Source organism: Hyla sarda, chromosome 6 (assembly GCF_029499605.1).
Source record: "Hyla sarda isolate aHylSar1 chromosome 6, aHylSar1.hap1, whole genome shotgun sequence".
NCBI lineage: Eukaryota > Metazoa > Chordata > Amphibia > Anura > Hylidae > Hyla > Hyla sarda.
Window position 1 is genome coordinate 166090318 of NC_079194.1, and position 20535 is coordinate 166110852.

Consider the following 20535-nt stretch of genomic DNA (forward strand, 5'->3'; position numbering starts at 1 on the left):
CCAGCCTAATGGTGCGGACTTTATAGTGGCACTTGCCAAGGTAAAGCCGCGCATTTCTGAACTGGTCTCTGAAAGACAACAGCAGAAGACACATTATGTTTTTGTGTGAAAAAGGAGATTTTTTTTAACACTTGTAAACACTGTAAAATCTTTCTCGAAGGATCAATTGGGGGACACAGACAGTGAGAGTATCTTGCTGTCTCTAGGAGGTGTAACACTATGGTGATTAAAAAAAAAAAAAAAATAAATAAAAAATCAGCTCCTCCCAGCAGGATACACCCGCCTTCAGGCTCTGAGCTAGTCCGTTTAAGTTCCAGAGCAATAGGAGGAGACCAATAGGTCAAGGAAAAACCTAAAACTGCCCAAGAACCAGAAGAAAAAAAACATAACTGAACACACCCTCTGACAGGGAACCAAGGAAAAAAACCCAAAAAGGGCGGGAGCGGTGTCCCCCAATGGATCCTTCGAGAAAGAGATTTTACGGTAAGTGTTAAAAAAATCTCCTTTTCTCTATCGGCTCCATTGGGGGACACAGACAGTGGGACATACCAAAGCCATCCCTTGGGTGGGCAGATAAGTAATCAGGCAGACTGCTGATCCACTGCCACCTGCAACACCTTACGCCCCAGACAAGCAGCCGATGCGAAAGTATGAACCCGGTAAAACCTCCAGAAAGTGTGTAAAGACGACCAGGTAGCCGCCTTGCAAATCTGCGAGGCCGAGGCACTATTCTGGAGAGCCCAGGATGCCCCAACAGAACGTGTGGAATGAGCCCAAAACCTGAAAAGGAGGAATCTTCCCCTTTCAGCGATAGGCTTCCGAAATGGCAGACCGAATCCACCTAGAAATGGTGGCCTTAGAAGCAGGTTGTCCCTTGCGACGACCTTCAGTAAGGACGAAAAAAGAATCACACTGACGAAACGAAGAAGTGATGGAGAGATAAGACCGAACAGCCCGAACCACGTCCAGCTTGTGCAGTAAGCGATCCCTAGGATGAAAAGGAGCCGGGCAAAATGACGGGAGGACAACATCCTCATTGAGATGAAAAGCCGCGACCACCTTAGGTAAAAAGGAAGGGTCTGGCCGGAAAACAACCTTGTCCTGGTGGATCACCAGAAACGGAGAATGGCAGGAAGGAGCTGCCAATTCAGACACCCTCCGGATGGAGGTGATGGCCACCAGAAACGCCACTTTCCAAGAAAGGAGGCGGAGAGACACCTCTCTAAGGGGCTTAAAGAGTGCACCCTGGAGGGCACTCAGAACCAAATTCAAGTCCCAAGGAGGAGAGGGAGACCGATAAGGAGGAACAAAGTGCGCCACTCCTAACAGCTTTAAAGCAGGGTTAACAGCTTTAAAGCAGGGTTAGATACATTCCTGGAACAAAATAACATTAATGCTTATGCAGAATTATAAAACTACATCCCTTTCCCTTATCCCCTTACATCCTTCCCTTCAATCCCCTGGTTGGACTTGATGGACGTATGTCTTTTTTCAACCATACTAACTATGTAACTATGTAACTATGTAACTATGTAACTATGTAACTATGTAACTATGTAACTATGTAACTATGTAACTCCTTGCAGGAAGATCCGGACATGAGGATTAGAAGCCAGGGGCCGCTGGAAATGAACAGTAAGGGCCGAAACCTGACCCTTAAGGGAACTGAGAGACAACCCTAGCTCCAACCGACTGCAAAAAGGAGAGAAGACGGGGAACCGAGAAGGTCACCGGGGAGAAGTCCTGTGTTTCACACCAACGAAAATAAGACCTCCAAGTACGGTGGTAAATCCTTGCAGAGGAGGGCTTACGAGCCTTGAGCATGGTGTGAATGACTTGGGAAGAGAACCCACGGGCCCTCAAAACCGCGGTCTCAACCACCACGCCGTCAAATGCAGCGACTGTAAATTGGGGTGGCAAAGAGGACCCTGAGAGAGCAGGTCCGGACGGAGCGGAAGGCGCAGTGGAGGGTCGTCCAGGAGCCTGACTACATCGGCGTATCACGACCTCCGGGGCCAATCTGGAGCTACCAGAATGGCGGGGACGCCCTCTGCCTTGAGCTTCCTCAGCACCCTGGGAAGGAGCGGAAGAGGAGGGAACAGATAGGGTAGGGCAAACCCCGCCCAAGGAATCACTAGGGCGTCCACGGCAAGAGCCTGAGGGTCCCGGGACTTGGACACAAACAGAAGGATCTTCCGATTGTGCCGGGACGCAAAGAGGTCCACGTCCGGGATGCCCCAGAGGTCGCAGAGTTGCGCGAAGACCTCTGGATGTAGAGACCACTCGCCGGGGTCGGGCGAGGAAGTCCGCTTCCCAGTTGAGCACCCCCCGGGATGTGAATTGCCGGAACGTTGCTCTCTGCCCAGGAGAGAATCTTGGTTACCTCGGCCATGGCTGCCGAGCTGCGAGTGCCGCCCTGACGATTTATGTACGCCACGGCCGTGGCTTTGTCCGACTGAACGCGGACAGGACGGGACTGAAGTTAAGACTCCCAATGAAGAAGACAAAGAGGAGAGGAATCGCCCATAATTCCAATATGTTTATCGGAAGAAGGGTCTCCTGGGGAGACCAGAGACCCTGAACCGTCCAATCCCTGAACATGCCGCCCCAGCCCGACAGGCTGGCATCCGTTGTAACAACCTGCCAGTGAAGGGGAAGAAACGACCGCCCTTGGAGTAGAAGGGGGGAGCGGAGCCACCAGAACAGAGACTGACGGACCCTGAGAGGGATAACAATCTGACGATCGAGGGACAGAGGAGACCTGTTCCACCGAGAGAATCGCCAGTTGAAGGGGGCGGTAATGAAACTGGGCAAAAGGTACGGCCTCCATAGTTGCCACCATCTGGCCCAGGACTTCCTTACAAGTGCGGATGGAGACTGATACTTGGGTCCGAAGGGAGCGGACCCCCGACCGGAGCATCAGACTTTTGTCCGGCGGAAGACAAATTCGGGCAGAGGCCGTGTCGAATTGAAGTCCCAAAAAGGTTAGAGACTGGGTAAGACGGAGGACTGACTTGTCCTGGTTGACCATCCACCCGAAGTAAGTCAGAGTGTGGAGAGTGACGTCCAGATTCTCCAGAGTCTGGGCCCTGGTTGGAGCCTTGATGAGAAGGTCGTCCAGATAGGGCATCACCAAGATTCCCCTCGCCCGCAACAGGCCCATCACCGGCACAAGGACCTTTGTAAAGACCCGAGGAGCCTTGGCTGGACCAAAGGGGAGGGCTACAAATTGAAAGTGCCCCTCCGGGACTGCAAAGTGCCCCTCCGGAAATATTGGCACATGGAGGTAGGCATCCTTGATGTCCACCGATGAAAGGAACTCACCTTATTCCAGGGACGCCACTACCCAACGCAGACACCCTAGTCTGTGTCCCCTGTCAGCTGCAGTGAGGAAACTCTCTCTGTGCAGCTAGAGAGAGTGAAACAGGCCAGCCAATAGGAAGAGAGGGGCGTGCCTGGAGCAAGGCACTAACTGACCCCTTCCTACTGAAATTCGCACCCACGGCGCTGATTGGAGGCTGCTTCACACCTGAGCGCTCCCAGCCCTGTGGACGGAGCTACAGACCGGCCGAAGAGAACCGTCATGGCGTTCGCTCCTTGTCCCGAGCGCACCTGTCGTCCGTTTGTGCACTCGGGGGAATAGAGCAGGCGGCCAACGCCGGCAGAGACTGCGGGAGAAAAGAAAGAAGCCGGCGCTGAAGCGCCCAGCTCATAGCAGCGCCGCGGCCGTCAGCCGCGAATAAGGTGCTGCCGGCAAAGTGAAAGTAAGCCGGCGCTGAGAGCGCCCAGCCCGGGACAGTGCCGAGGCTGACCGCCTCATATAAGGCACTGTGGCGAAGTACACCAATACACACACGCACACATAAGTAAAGTGCGGGAATAAGGCGCTGTGGACGTAGTCGCACCAAGCGCACACACACACACATAAGTGAAGTGCCCCATATATGATGTCCCTTCAGGTGCCACTGCTCCCCCAAAAATAAAGTGCAGCCCCTGTAAGCTAGCCCCAAAAACTGAAGGTGGGCCAAAACCTGCGAGTCCGTACCTATGGAGAAAAAAAAGGGGGAAGTACTTACCTCATCAGAAGAACTTACCTACTGGAGTCTTCAGTGAAGTCTTCAGTCAGCTTTAGTTACCTGCATCACGCGCATAGCGAGCGAGGTGAGCAGGGAAATAGGGGGACAACGACCCGTGAGGTACGACCCAAGCGCTGACCGTTGGCGAGGGGGGGTTAACAGCGCATATATGCAATGTCTGTGCCCCCTCATTCGAAATGGGGAAACGGGGAACCGCAGTCCCGGAGTCCCCACCTGAAAACAGAAAAGAAAAGGAATAAAAAACTAACACCTCCCTAACTAGGAAAAAAATAAATAAATCAGAAGACCTGGTCTGGAGCAATCCATACCACGTCCACCTCCTTCAGACACTAAGCTTAAACTGACTAGCTCAGAGCCTGAAGGCAGGTGTATCCTGCTGGGAGGAGCTGACTTTTTTTTTTTTTTTTTTTAATCACCATAGTGTCACACTTCCTAGAGACAGCAAGATACACCCACTGTCTGTGTCCCCCAATGGAGCCGATAGAGAAATCATGTTTTCATGGTTTTGTTCTTTAATGGTTTTGTTCATTTTGTGCATCTATGTATAAATATATACCTTCTATGTTTTGAATTTGAAAAAAAAAAAATCAAATTTTTCCAATTAAGAGGGGTTCGGTGAATGCACATATGAAACTGGTGGGGTTCAATACCTCCAACAAGGTTAAGAACCACTGATCTAATGTGTATAGCTCTTAAGCAACTTTGCCAAGTGTAATTCAACGCAATGGATCAATAGCCTGCATTCAGTGTGGTTCACTATAGGTAAATCATACTTGTCAGATCAACACTATGCTCCCACACTACTATTACTTTCAGACATAGGGGGAGATTTATCAAAACTTTTCCAGAGGAAAAGTTGTCCAGTTGCCCATAGCAACCAATCAGCTTGCTGCTTTCATTTTGCTGAGGCCTTGTTAAAAATGAAAGAAGCAATCTGATTGGTTTTTGGTAACCGTAACTTATGTGGTCTTCATCGATCTCAGCTCTGTGCACACACAGGTATCACAAGAAAGGGGATTTAAAGGGATACTCCGGCCCTAATACATCTTATCCCCTATCCAAAGGATAGGAGATAAGATGTCTGATCGCGGGAGTCCCGCCGATGGGGAACCCCGCAATCTATCATTGCGCACCCACCTTTGTGAGCTCTCCGCAGCGCTGGAGGCTCCGAGTGTGCAGCGTGACGACCAAGGGACCGGAGTATAGTGACGTCTCGACTCCGCCCCGTGTGACATTACACCCCGCCCCCTCAAGGCAACTCTATGGGAGGGGGCGTGGCTTTCAGAAGATTAGATTATAGTTCCAGTCAAAGTAGAACTACAATATATGATTATTACCAGTAATTACACAAACCTCTACAAGAGCTTCAAAGATATTTGTGCGCCATACTGCCTTCCAGCCAGAGGGTTCCAGGGCTCGCTCCAGGTATTCAGCTATGAATTCTGTCACTTCAGAGGGTTTACCATCACCTTTTAAAAAGGACATAAAAATACAGGTTTACATAACAAAAATAGGTCACTTGATCAGAGGTAGCCAAAGGGTCAACTGGACATTAGAAACACGTTCATTTCCTTCTATTGTAGGGTGCAGCTTTTGGTTTTCCTCTTAATATTTTTTCTACACCATAAAATGTTTCAGCCAAATTATAAACTAGCTTTCCCTATGCTGTAGCCTGATGCCTTCAGTCAAGACAACTACATTCTTCCCAGGTTAGGATACAGTGTATTATGGGACAGAACTTAAATGAAATGGGCACTGACAGATACAAAAACTATCTGTTGTACATCTTGGCAAAACATTAACCTTTCTAACATACTTACATAAGAAAGAGTTATTTTGTTTTTTAAGAAGTCATGGCTTTGTCCAAGCTGAAGCACAGGTATGGACAATGTCCAGTGAGGATGGGCCTAGCGCTCCAGTGCTCTCTCCTGTCCGACGGCGCTCCCCTGTGCTCTCTCCTGTCCGACGGCGCTCCCCTGTGCTCTCTCCTGTCCGACGGCGCTCCCCTGTGCTCTCTCCTGTCCGACGGCGCTCCCCTGTGCTCTCTCCTGTCCTATCAGACTGCACAGAGGAATGCTAGCCCACCCTCACTTACTGGACTTTGCCCATGCCTGTGTTTCAGCTTGGACAAAGCTATGATATTATAAGCCATGAATTCTATAAAAAGGAAATAACATTTTCTTATGAAGTATATTAGAAAGATTAATGTTTTGCCAAGTAGTACAACATATAAAAAGTTTTTGTATCTGACAGTGACCATTTAAGCAGTTATCAGAAAAGGCTAGTGGGACCCCGGCGATTTGACATCTTATCCTCTATCCTTTGGATAGGGGATAAGATGTCTGGGGGCGGAGTACCCCTTTAAGGACTCAGCCCATTTTGGCCTTAACCCCTTCAGGACCAAGCCCATTTTGGCCTTAAGGACCAGAGCGTTTTTTGCACATCTGACCACTGTCACTTTAAACATTAACTCTAGAATGCTTTTAGTTATCATTCTGATTCCGAGACTGTTTTTTCGTGACATATTCTACTTTAACATAGTAGTAAATTTTTGTGGTAACTTGCATCCTTTCTTGGTGAAAAATCCATAAATTTGATGAAAAATTAGAAAATTTTGCATTTTTCTAACTTTGAAGCTTTCTGCTTGTAAGGAAAATGGATATTACGAATAATTTTTTTTTAATTCACATATACAATATGTCTACTTTATGTTTGCATCATAAAATTGACAAGTTTTTACTTTTGGAAGACACCAGAGGGCTTCAAAAGTTCAGCACCAATTTTCCAATTTTCAAACTCGATATTTTTCAGGGACCAGTTCAGTTTTGAAGTGGATTTGAAGGGTCTTCATTAGAGATGATCGAACTTACAGTAAATTCGATTTGTCACGAACTTCTCGGCTCGGCAGTTGATTACTTTTCCTGCATAAATTAGTTCAGCTTTCAGGTGCTCCCGTGGGCTGGAAAAGGTGGATACAGTCCTAGAAGACTCTTTCCTAGGACTGTATCCACCTTTTCTAGCCCACCGGAGCACCGGAAAGCTGAACTAATTTATGCAGGAAAAGTCAGCAACCGACGAGCCGAGAAGTTCGTGACGAATCGAATTTACTGTAAGTTCGCTCATCTCTAGTCTTCATAGTAGAAATACCCCATAAATGACCCCATTATAAAAACTACACCCCCCCCCCCTAAAGTACTCAAAATGACATTCAGTAAGTGTTGTAGCCCTTTAGGTATTTCACAGGAATAGCAGCAAAGTGAAGGAGAAAATTCAAAATCTTCATTTTTTACACTCACATGTTCTTGTAGACCCAATTTTAGAATTTTTGCAAGTGGTAAAAGGAGAACATTTTTACTTGTATTTGTAGCCCAATTTCTCTCGAGTAAGCACATACCTCATATGTCTATGTAAAGTGTTCGGCGGGTGCAGTAGAGGGCTCAGAAGCGAAGGAGCGACAAGGGGATTTTGGAGAGTACGTTTTTCTGAAATGGTTTTTGGGGGGCATGTTGCATTTAGGAAGAACAGCAAAAAAAAAAAAACCCACATGGCATACCATTTTGGAAACTAGACCCCTCGGGGAATGTAACATGGGATAAAGTGAGCCTTTATACCCCACAGGTGTTTCATGACTTTTGCATATGTAAAAAAAATATGTAAAAATTTTTTTTACCTAAAATGCTTGTTTTCCCCAAAATGTTACATTTTTAAAAAAGGTAATAGCAGAAAATACCCCACAAAATTTGAAGCCCAATTTCTCCCGATTCAGAAAACACCCCATATGGGGGTGAAAAGTGCTCTGCTGGCGCACTACAGGTCTCAGAAGAGGAGTAGTCACATTTGGCTTTTTGGAAGCAAATTTGCTCTGGGGGCATGCCGCATTTAGGAAGCCCCTATGGTGCCAGGACAGCAAAAAAAAAAAAAAAAACACATGGCATACCATTTTGCAAACTAGACCCCTCGGGGAACGTAACAAGGGGTTAAGTGAACCATTATACCCCACAGGTGTTTCACGACTTTAGCATATGTAAAAAAAAAATTTTTTTTTTTACCTAAAATGCTTGTTTTCCCAAAAATTTAACATTTTTTAAAAGGGGTAAAAGCAGAAAATAGCCCCCAAAATTTGTAACAATTTCTCCCGAGTACGGCGATACCCCATATGTGACCCTAAACTGTTGCCTTGAAATACGACAGGGCTCCAAAGTGAGAGCGCCATGCGCATTTGAGGCCTAAATTAGGGACTTGCATAGGGGTGGACATTGGGAATCACTGGCGTAGAATACCCCTAACAGGGTGCCTCCAGCGGTTGCAAAACTCCCAGCATGCCTGAACAGTGGCCGTCTGGTAATACTGGGAGTAGTTGTTTTGCAACAGCTGGAGGCTCCGTTTTGGAAACAGTGGCGTACCAGACGTTTTTCATTTTTATTGGGGAGAGGGGCTGTGTAGGGGTATGTGTATATGTAGTGTTTTTTACTTTTTATTTTATTTTGTGTTAGTGTAGTGTAGTGTAGTGTTTTTAGGGTACAGTCACATGGGCGGGGGTTCACAGTAGTTTCTTGCTGGCAGTTTGAGCTGCAGCAGAAAATTTGCCGCAGCTCAAACTTGCAGCCGGATACTTACTGTAAACCTCCGCCCATGTTAGTGTACCCTGTACGTTCACATTGGGGAGGGAGGGACATCCAGCTGTTGCAAAACTACAACTCCTAGCATGCGCTCACAGACTGTACATGCTGAGAGTTTTAGTTTTGCAACAGCTGTAGGCACACTGGTTATGTATCACTGAGTTTGTGACCTAACTCAGCGTTTCACAACCAGTGTGGGTCCAGCTGTTGCAAAACTACAACTCCCAGCATGTACAGTGCATGGTGTACGGTGACTGCTGAGATTTGTAGTTTGCAACAGCTGGAGGCACACCGGTCGTGAAACACTGAGTTAGGTAAAAAAAAAAAAAAAAAAAACTGAGTTTCACAACCATTGTGCCTTCAGCTGTTGCAAAACTACAACTCTCAGCAGTGACCAACAGCCAACGGGCATGCTGGGAGTTGTAGTTATGCAACCAGCAGATGCACCACTACAACTACCAGCATGCACTTTAGCTGTTTGTGCAAGCTGGGAGTTGTAGTTATACAACAGCTGAAGGTACACTTTTCCATAGAAAAAATGTGCCTCCAGCTGTTGAAAAACTATAAGTCCCAGCATGCCCATAAGGGAATGCTGGGAGTTGTGGTTGTCTGCCTCCTGCTGTTGCATAACTACAGCTCCCAGCATGCCCTTTTTGCATGCTGGGAGCTGTTGCTAAGCAACAGCAGGAGGCTGTCACTCACCTCCTGCTGCTGCTGCTCCAGGACACAGGTCAGTCCCTCGCCGCCGCCGCTCCTGGGGCCCCGATCCCAACATTGACGCCGGGGGATCGGGGTCCCCAGCTCCCGGGGTCCACGTCCCGCACCCGTCCTCCGGAAGAGGTGCGGAGCGGGTTGCGGGAGTGACACCCGCAGCAGGCACCTTGATTGGTCGGCCGGTAAACCGGCTGACGAATCAGGGCGATCGTGAGGTGGCACCAGTGCCAGCTTATCCCTGCAGGCTATGGCTGTTCGGGGCCGTCTCTGACGGCCCCGATCAGCTAGTAATTCCGGGTCACTGGAGACCGGTTTGACCAGGAATCGCCGCAGATCGCTGGACTGAATTGTCCAGCGATCTGCGGCCATCGCCGACATGGGGGGGCATAATGACCCCCCCTGGGTGATATGCCGCGATGCCTGCTGAACGATTTCAGCAGGCATCCGGCTCCGGTCCCCAACCAGCTAGCGGTGGGGACCGGAATTCCCACGGGCGTATGGAAACGCCCTGCGTCATTAAGGACTCGGAATGCAGGGTGTATCCATACGCCCTATGTCCTGAAGAGGTTAAAGGGGTACTCCGCCCCTAGACATCTTATCCCCTATCCTAAGGATAGGGCATAAGATGTCAGGTCACCGGGGTCCCGCTGCTGGGGACTCCCGGGACCTCCTCTGCGGCACCGCACTATCATTACTGCACAGAGCAAACTCTGTGCATAATGACCGGCAATACAGGGACCGGAACATCATTACGTCACGATAAGATAGGGGATAAGATGTCTAGGGGCTGAGTACCCCTTTAAGGACTCAGATAATTTTAGGTTTTTGTATTTTCCTCCTCGCCTTCAAAAAATCATAACTTTTTTATATTTTAAATCCACAGACTAGTATGAGGGCTTGTTTTTTGCATGACCAGATGTCCTTTGTAATGTATTCACTCATTTTACCATAAAATGTATGGCGCAACCAAAATAATACTATGTGTGTGGGGAAATTATAAAGAAAAACGCAATTTTGCTAATTTTGGAAGGTTTCGTTTTCATGCCGTACAATTTACGGTAAAAATTACGTGTTCTTTATTCTTTGGGTCAATACGATTAAAAGGATACCCATGATTACATACTTTTCTATTACGGTTAAAATAAAAAGCTAACTTTTTAACTAAATTAGTACGTTTAAAATCTCTATTTTGAAGACCTATAACTTATTTTTTTCGTACAAGCGGCGGTATGAGGGCTCACTTTTTGCACCGTGATCTGTACTTTTTATTGATACCATATTTGCATATATAAAACGTAACATTTTATGTAAAAAATTATTGATAAATGTATTATAAAAAAGCAGCAATTTTGGACTTTTTCACGTTCACCATACGGTATCATTAACATTATATTTTAATAGTTTGGATTTTTACGCACGCGGCAATACCAAATATGTTTAGTAAAAAAAAATTTTCTTTTCACACTTTGGGGGAGGAGGGGATTTTTCCTTATTTTTAAAAAACTTTTTTTTTATTTTTATACTTTAATAGTACCCATAGGTGACTATTTATAGCAATCATTCGATTGCTAATACTGTTCAGTGCTATGCATAGGGCATAGCACTTATCAGTGTTATCGGTCATCTTCTGCTCTGGTCTGCTCGATCTCAGACCAGAGCAGAAGACCCTTGAAAGGCAGCGGAGGCAGGTGATGGGGGACCTCCGTCTGCAGTTCTGGGTGATTGGATCCGATCATCCATTTTACTGCAGATGCCGTGATCTGTATTGTTCACGTCATCTGAGGGGTTAATAGCGGACATCCGCACAATCTCGGATGTCGGCCATTACTGGCGGGTTCCTGGCTGCTATCAGCAGTCGGGACTTGCTGTGCATGAACCAAGCATCGCTCCGATGCTCGCAGTTATGTATAGGACGTAAATGTACGTCCTGGTGCGTTAAGTACCACCTCACCAGGACGTACATTTAGCTCCTGTGTCGATAAGGGGTAAAAGTCTATGGAACTAAAGTTGGACATAATGTTTTTCACAGTAGAATGTAGGGACTTCTTTTACGTCTTGACTGGACTTTGCACCAGAAATCAAGAGGGACCGATGACTGGAAATCGGCCACTCTGGATCCACAGCGGCATATTGAGCTTCCTGAGCAGCTGTAATGTGATCTACCACCACTAAAAACCATGTCCTAGGTCTGCACTCACCCAGCAGATAATCCTTGTAGGCCTCAAACCTCTCATAGAAGAGGAGGTTACCGGTCTGGAACAAGTCTGGGAACTGCATGTTTCCAGCTAAAACACGTCGTGGAGAAACCTTCCCAAGTTTTTTGTGGCTCCCATAGTCACTGTCCTCATCTTCCTGAAACAAGACTAGAGAAAAACAAGAAAAATGACAACTTGCTGAGGCGACCTGGCAGTCTCTATGAGGCTTCTCAAGTCTCGGCTCTGTACGGTAAGTGAGATATCATACAGTGCTTACTCCAATGTACCCATTGCTTGCACTGCTCAGCAGCTCCCTGGGGTCAGGGCTGTAGTATGACTGACAGCTGTGCACTACAACCTGTTATGCCTGTACTGTGGTGGGAGATGCCTTTCAGCTTGTAGGCTATTGCTAGAACATGATTCCTGGAATGCTGAGCAGTGATGTGAGTAAACCCGAAAGGGACAGAAAAATGGATGTAAATCACCAGAAAATACCTGTCAGCAACTGCTATGAGCAACTTCAGCTACTCAATGGGACAAAGTGTACACTAGAAAGTTACAACCCCCCCCCCCCCCCCCCTGATTCCAACATTAGTCACAACATTTAGGGGCTCTTATGTGCAGTTTTGAAGCCAAAATCAGGTGCAGTCCATAATGAATCATTCAATGTGGAATGGATTCAAAAAAGAAAATTAGTAGGAGCAGCATCATTTATATTACTTAAAGGGGTACTCTGCCCTAGACATCTTGTACCCTTTCCAAAAGATGTCTGATCGCGGGGGTCCCCAGCAATCTGCCTACTGCACCAGGCATTTGTTTAAAGTGTTGAGTGCAGCGCCGGAAGCTTGTGACATCGCAGCCACACCACGCTCGTGACGTCACGGGCACGCCCCCTTAATGCCGTAACGGCACAAGGGGGGGCGTGACGTCACGTACCTCCGTCCAGCATCGGCAGTCATCTGGCGTACCGCAGCCGAGATCGCGGGGGTCCCCAGCAGCAGAACCCCTGCGATCAGACATCTTATCCCCTATTCTTTGCATAGGAAATAAGATGTCTAGAGGCGGAGTACCCCTTTAATTCACTCACTTCAAAACTGTACAGTGTAAGAGCAGCCTAAATGGGGTTCTCCTACACACTATTTAAATATGCTCAGGGCAGTATGATGAAAAAATTATGTATTAACCACCTGCTGATCCTCCATTTGTTGCTGGACCTGTTGCCTACTGCTTCCTGCTGAAAGAGTCAGTGGCGGGTCACTGCTGCGGCTGCCATTGGGCACTTCCTAGGTGTTGAGACCCAAACAGGAAGCTCTCAGCAGTAGGGGGACAGTATGGACAGGAGACGTGTACATTAATATTATTTTGAGTTCTTTTTCGTCCCATCCTGGGCCCATTTAAATCTGACTCATGTGGAAAACTGTAAGTTTGCCAATGGGGACACGTCTTCCAAGATTAACTGGACTATGGGGGAGATTTATCAGAACCTGTCCAGAGGAAAAGTTGCCTACTTGTCCATAGCAACCAATCATTACTTCTTTCATTTTCAGAGGCCTTGCTAAAAGTGAAAGAAGCGATCTGATTGGTTGCTATGAGTAACTTTTCCTCTGCACAGGTTTTGATAAATTTCCCCCAATATGTGGGTGTAACTACCAGCTGTGTCTGTCCATATAGACATACAATGCCCGTATAAGGAACCAGTGGAGCCACAGCCGCCCCTGAACAGAACACAATAGCTGATTTCCTTGCATTACACATTTGTATGGTAATAACATTACAGTCCCCAATTCAGCTGTCCCTTTAGGACCGATGATAAATGACTACATGATGATAAAAGTCTAACCTAGGACAGATAAGGGCTGTAATGACTGTGGCACAGGGAGAGATGAGGCGACACCAACGACTGTGGCACAGGGAGAGATGAGGCGACACCAACGACTGTGGCACAGGGAGAGATGAGGCGACACCAACGACTGTGGCACAGGGAGAGATGAGGCGACACCAACGACTGTGGCACAGGGAGAGATGAGGCGACACCAACGACTGTGGCACAGGGAGAGATGAGGCGACACCAACGACTGTGGCACAGGGAGAGATGAGGCGACACCAACGACTGTGGCACAGGGAGAGATGAGGCGACACCAACGACTGTGGCACAGGGAGAGATGAGGCGACACCAACGACTGTGGCACAGGGAGAGATGAGGCGACACCAACGACTGTGGCACAGGGAGAGATGAGGCGACACCAACGACTGTGGCACAGGGAGAGATGAGGCGACACCAACGACTGTGGCACAGGGAGAGATGAGGCGACACCAACGACTGTGGCACAGGGAGAGATGAGGCGACACCAACGACTGTGGCACAGGGAGAGATGAGGCGACACCAACGACTGTGGCACAGGGAGAGATGAGGCGACACCAACGACTGTGGCACAGGGAGAGATGAGGCGACACCAACGACTGTGGCACAGGGAGAGATGAGGCGACACCAACGACTGTGGCACAGGGAGAGATGAGGCGACACCAACTACTGTGGCACAGGGAGAGATGAGGCGACACCAACGACTGTGGCACAGGGAGAGATGAGGCGACACCAACGACTGTGGCACAGGGAGAGATGAGGCGACACCAACGACTGTGGCACAGGGAGAGATGAGGCGACACCAACGACTGTGGCACAGGGAGAGATGAGGCGACACCAACGACTGTGGCACAGGGAGAGATGAGGCGACACCAACGACTGTGGCACAGGGAGAGATGAGGCGACACCAACGACTGTGGCACAGGGAGAGATGAGGCGACACCAACGACTGTGGCACAGGGAGAGATGAGGCGACACCAACGACTGTGGCACAGGGAGAGATGAGGCGACACCAACGACTGTGGCACAGGGAGAGATGAGGCGACACCAACGACTGTGGCACAGGGAGAGATGAGGGGGCACCAACGACTGTGGCACAGGGAGAGATGAGGGGGCACCAACGACTGTGGCACAGGGAGAGATGAGGGGGCACCAACGACTGTGGCACAGGGAGAGATGAGGCGACACCAACGACTGTGGCACAGGGAGAGATGAGGCGACACCAACGACTGTGGCACAGGGAGAGATGAGGCGACACCAACGACTGTGGCACAGGGAGAGATGAGGCGACACCAACGACTGTGGCACAGGGAGAGATGAGGCGACACCAACGACTGTGGCACAGGGAGACATGAGGGGACACCAACGACTGTGGCACAGGGAGAGATGAGGGGACACCAACGACTGTGGCACAGGGAGAGATGAGGCGACACCAACGACTGTGGCACAGGGAGAGATGAGGCGACACCAACGACTGTGGCACAGGGAGAGATGAGGGGACACCAACGACTGTGGCACAGGGAGAGATGAGGGGACACCAACGACTGTGGCACAGGGAGAGATGAGGGGACACCAACGACTGTGGCACAGGGAGAGATGAGGGGACACCAACGACTGTGGCATAGGGAGAGATGAGGCGACACCCACGACTGTGGCACAGGGAGAGATGAGGGGACACTAATGACTGTGGCACAGGGAGAGATGAGGGGACACCAACGACTGTGGCACTGGGAGAGATGAGGGGACACCAATGACTGTGGCACTGGGAGAGATGAGGCGACACCAACGACTGTGGCACAGGGAGAGATGAGGCGACACCAACGACTGTGGCACAGGGAGAGATGAGGCGACACCAACGACTGTGGCACAGGGAGAGATGAGGGGACACCAATGACTGTGGCACTGGGAGAGATGAGGCGACACCAACGACTGTGGCACAGGGAGAGATGAGGGGACACCAATGACTGTGGCACTGGGAGAGATGAGGCGACACCAACGACTGTGGCACAGGGAGAGATGAGGCGACACCAACGACTGTGGCACAGGGAGAGATGAGGGGACACCAATGACTGTGGCACTGGGAGAGATGAGGCGACACCAACGACTGTGGCACAGGGAGAGATGAGGGGACACCAATGACTGTGGCACTGGGAGAGATGAGGCGACACCAATGACTGTGGCACAGGGAGAGTTGAGGGGACACTAATAATTGATCATATGACATGCAGCATCCTGGCTCCTAAATTCATAACATTTGTCAAGCCCTGCAGTATAGTGGTCACACGTGACACAAAGAATTCTTATGGTCAGAACAACTGGTTATACACCTGAGAGCTCTCATACATCTCCCCCAAAACATACTATAGGGAAGGGGAGAGGTGGCAGAGTCAGATGATGATGACACCGCTTATCTCCCAGGAAAATACAATAGAGTAAAGAGAATACACATACACCACTGGATACTGCGGCTGATCACAGACCACAAACCTCATCACCCCAGACCACCAGTGACCAGCGTGCCCCATCGCCACAAAGCTAAAAGGGGTTCACCAAAAACTCCTTCACGTATATGGGCCTCAATATGTCACCCATTACAAGATCTCTGCTAACTGTCAGTGAATGGGAAGACTCACAGCCCCCTTCTGTTCGGATCAGGTCCCGCTCACAAGGCTGAACTACTCATCTCAGGTCTAAGAGCCTTATCTTGGATACCTACAAGAGACTATCAGGTTATGCTGGGACCAGTAGTTCCTTGAGAGAACCATAGACCCTATAAATGGCAGGTAACCAGAACATAATGGGACTTGTTATGATGGACAGCTGGACAATAACTGTGCTGCCAGGACAGATCGGAGGCTCCAGCGGGGACTGCTGGCACTTGTAGTTCCCAGACAGTCTCCACTTGAGGGGGACCCAAAAACCCAGCAAGCTGGGGCAGAAACCTACAGGAGAGACCAGGACTTCCTTACCCTGCTTCACGTCCTTTATGCCCCCCACGTCCCGGGAGCCACCGACCGCCTCATCCTCGTCCCCCAGGTCCAGGGAGTTTCCGACCTCCTCCTCGCCCCCAACCTCCTCCAAGAGGTCCTGCAGCAGTCTACCCGACATGACAACGGCAGATCCCGCCCCGCCCGACCGCGCCACCGTTCAAATCACATAGCCACGCCCTCCTCCTACGTCAACAAATAGCCGCTCGCTGATTCGCTGCCGTGTACTCATCGCCAATCAAAGAGATGGAATTGCCAGAGCGAGAATGAGAAACAGCAGCGCGCCACCTAGAGACGGGAGGCCTTTCCTACACCTCCCCAACCATTCACCACTGCAGTATAAACTACAAACTACACATAGAGAGATATTAAGGCCATTCACGCTGATGTAATCTCATGCGCCCCTCTGGTTCCGGGCTACAGGGGTTACCGGGGAAGCGAGTGTAATCTCCGGTGCATAAATAATATTTTATGAAAAAATTCACTAGATGGCAGTATTGTACTGTGGTGTTCTACTGCAGTATGTGGCAGTATAGTGTACTGAAGTGGTCTCCAAACTGTGGACCTCCAGATGTTGTAAAACTACAACTCCCAGCATGTGTGGACAGCCGTACACCAGTGGTCTTCAAACTGGGGACCTCCAGATGTTGTAAAACTACAACTCCCAGCATGTGTGGACAGCCGTACACCAGTGGTCTTCAAACTGGGGACCTCCAGATGTCGCAAAGCTACAACTCCCAGCATAAAACGGCTGTCCGGGCATGTTGAGAATTGTAGTTTTGTGGAGGGCGGTAGTTTGGAGACGACTGGTGTACGGTATGTAGGTAGGAATTCCACTGTACAGAATAGAGTTCATATAGATTTCATATAGATTTCATATAGATAGAGCAGTACACACATGTATTTTTGGTATGCATTTTTTTTTACAAAAACCAGGAATGGGTCACCAATATTTCCAGTCTAGATTCAGTGTGTCAGTCCCGCTCCTGGTTTTGGCAGGATAAATGGCAAAAAAGGTTACCGCTGGCTGTGTAAGGACACAGCGCACTTCATATAGGGCCCCTGCTCACCTCCAAATCTCCTACTAGGGCCAGGTTTCCAACCAGGGTGTCTCCAGCTGTTGCAAAACTACAACTCCCAGCATGCCTAGAGGATTTTCAAGCAAAAACGTAGTTAAAAAAACGCCCATTTTTCCGCACAGCGTTTTTTTTTGCGCAAAAAATGCTGTGTCCAGATGTTAGCTGGAAGTCAATAGTAAACTGCAAAATGCCAAATCCAGTTGGCGTTTTTCAGTTTGGCGTTTTTTTAATCCTTTGGGCGTTTTTCAGCTATTTTGGGCTCAGAGGCAGATTTTCAAAAACGCCCTACAAATCCAAGTTTGGCGTTTTTTGCACAGAAATCGTGGCGTTTTCCTCCCATAGAAGTCTATGGGAGAGCAAAAACACCAAGCATGTTGTTTTTAACCTTGGCGTTTTTGCAGGCGGTTTTTATTCTTTTTTGGAATCCAAAAAAGTGTTGGAGATACCTTTTTTAATAAATCTTTGTAGAGTACCATTAAAAAAAAATAATAAAAAAGATACAGTAGTGAAGGAAAAAATTGTATTTAAATGGGCACTGTCACCAACTTTATTTTTTGATATTTTGCAGTACTTATGTACTACAACATATCTCTAATATACTTTTATTATTATTTTTTTTCATTAAAAAGGTTTAATTTACATTTAAAAACCGGCCACTGAAAAAGGACTGATTTTGGAGTGGCAATCAGTCCTTTTTCAGTTAGGCTGCACTCGCTCCCTGCCTGTCAATCAGACAGGCGGGAGCAAGCGCATTGGCTCCCCGGCCACTGGCTGGGAGGCCACTCCTCCCGCACATCGCCGCCGCCTCATTGCCGCACCTGTCCCTGCACGCCCGCTGCCGGACTCTGCAGTAACTGCAAGTGTAATGAGGGAACGGGGTATGCGGGGCGGGAGGAGGGAACGGGCTAGTGCCATAGCGGGGGGGGGGGGGGGGAACGGGCTAGCAAAAACATTTTTTAAACAGGGATCTATTTATGTGGGTTGACCACGGTTTTAGGTCCGGTTGTAAAAGCGCATACGGCGCAAAAATGAGCCGACCGGACCGAACGTTTCACTCCGGTCGGCTCATTGAAATGAATGACATACGGGAGCGCATACGGTTACATACGGGAGCGCGAGGTTTTAGCTCCCTCCTGCCGTATGCGCTCCCGTATGGGACAAAACGTAGTGTGGACCCAGCCTAAGTCAGATTCATCACTTGCCGCACTAGGCGCATACTGCAGACATGTACTATGTATCTGCATATGAAAGATGTTCTATTCATATCACTGGCCGGCTCGGAGTATAGTGCAGAGATGCGTGCGCTGTATAGAGCCGCTCCGCATCTCTGCTATATTATGGACGATCACATCGGGTGTCAGGAGTAACAACCGGGGCGATCTGTCTATTAGTACAGGTACTACTACGCCCATCATGGAACAGTCTGTTCCATGCTGGGAGTAGTAGTACTACCTAAAAAATGTAAAAAATAGAGGGGGAAAAAAAGTGAAACACACACACTTTATTAGAAATTAATTAAAATGTTGCTATAAAAAATTCGTTAAACATATTTTATTCCATCTCTACTGCATCCTTTTTTGATATCCAACAAATTTTGAAGAAAAAAAAAAAAGCCAAAAAGGCCAAAAAAGGGGGGGGGGGGGCAAAAACCTCAGTGGAATCCTGGAAAAACATATAATTTCTTCCAAAAACCGCACCAAGTCTGCCCATAGGTTGTGTGAGGTACTACAACTTGGCTCTATTTACTTCAATGGAGCTGAGCTGCAATACCTGAGGACAGGTGTGCTGCTGTTTTTTGAAGAAATCAGCCCTGGTTTTCTTATCCTGGTAAACAACTTTAGTACATAGTAGCATAACGTAGTTCATAAGATTGAAAAAAGACCAGAGTCCATCAAGTTCAACCTATAACCCTAATGAGTCCCTACTGAGTTGATCCAGAGGAAGGCAAAAAAAAAAAAACTCATACTAGAGGTAAAAATTCCTTCCTGACTCCAAATATGGCAGTCAGAATAAATCCCTGGATCAACGTTCTGTCCCTATAAATCTAGTTTACCTAACCAGCGATGTTATCATTGTCCAAAAATGCATCCAGACCCGTTTTGAACTCTTTTATAGAGTTAACCATGACCACCTCCTCAGGCAGAGAATTCCACAGTCTCACTGCTCTTACAGTAAAGACTTAGAGGATGCCCCCTTGTAGTAGATACAGTACTGGGTATAAATAGATCATGGGAGAGATCAGTGTACGGTCCCCTGATATATTTATACATAGGTATTAGGTCATACCTAAGCCTTCTTTTCCCTAAACTAAATAATTCCAATTCTGATAATATTTCTGGGTACTGTAGTCCTCCCATTCCCCGTATTACCTTGGTTGCCAGTCTTTGAACCCTCTCCATTTCCACTATATCTTTCTTGTACACTGGTGCCCTGTACTGTACACAGTATTCTATGTGTGGTCTGACTAGTGATTTGTACAGCGGTAGAATTATTTCCTTGTCGTGGGCATCTATGCCCCTATTGATGCACCCCATGATTTTATTTGCCTTGGCAGCAACTGCCCAACACTGGTCTCTACAGCTAAATTTACTGTTAACTAAGACTCCTAAGTCCTTTTCCACATGAGTCGTCCCTAGTGTTCTCCCATTTAATACATAATCCCAGCCCAGATTTTTCTTCCCCATGGGCATTACCTTACATTTATCAGTGTTGAACCTCATCTGCCACTTCCCAGCCCAAACTTCCAACCTATCCAGATCCATTTGTAACAGTGCACTGTCCTCTATAGTGTTTACCGCTTTACAGAGTTTAGTATCATCTGCAAAGATTGCTACTTTACTATTCAACCCCTCTACAAGGTCATTAATGAATATATTAAATAGGACAGGACCCAAGACTGACCCCTGTGGTACCCCACTAGTAATAGTCACCCAATCAGAATAAGTACCATTAATTACCACCCTCTGTTTTCTATCACTTGGCC

The 20535-nt window shown here is 48.1% G+C and overlaps 1 protein-coding gene across 2 annotated transcripts in view; it reads right to left on the bottom strand.

The window, feature by feature from the left end:
* The window catches only part of SHCBP1 (SHC binding and spindle associated 1), a 43273-nt gene extending 26629 nt beyond the window's left edge, over positions 1 to 16644 (bottom strand). Inside the window, exons 1-3 of one of the 2 annotated variants that reach the window (XM_056525697.1) lie at positions 16456 to 16644; positions 11629 to 11793; positions 5451 to 5566 (exon numbers count right to left, since the gene is read on the bottom strand). In XM_056525697.1, coding sequence (XP_056381672.1) covers positions 5451 to 5566; positions 11629 to 11793; positions 16456 to 16594 — 420 coding nt within the window. In that variant the 5' untranslated portion in view covers positions 16595 to 16644. The remainder of the gene's footprint in view (positions 1 to 5450; positions 5567 to 11628; positions 11794 to 16455) is intronic. The other variant, XM_056525698.1, reaches the window with a different exon arrangement.
* Positions 16645 to 20535: the final 3891 nt, after the last annotated feature.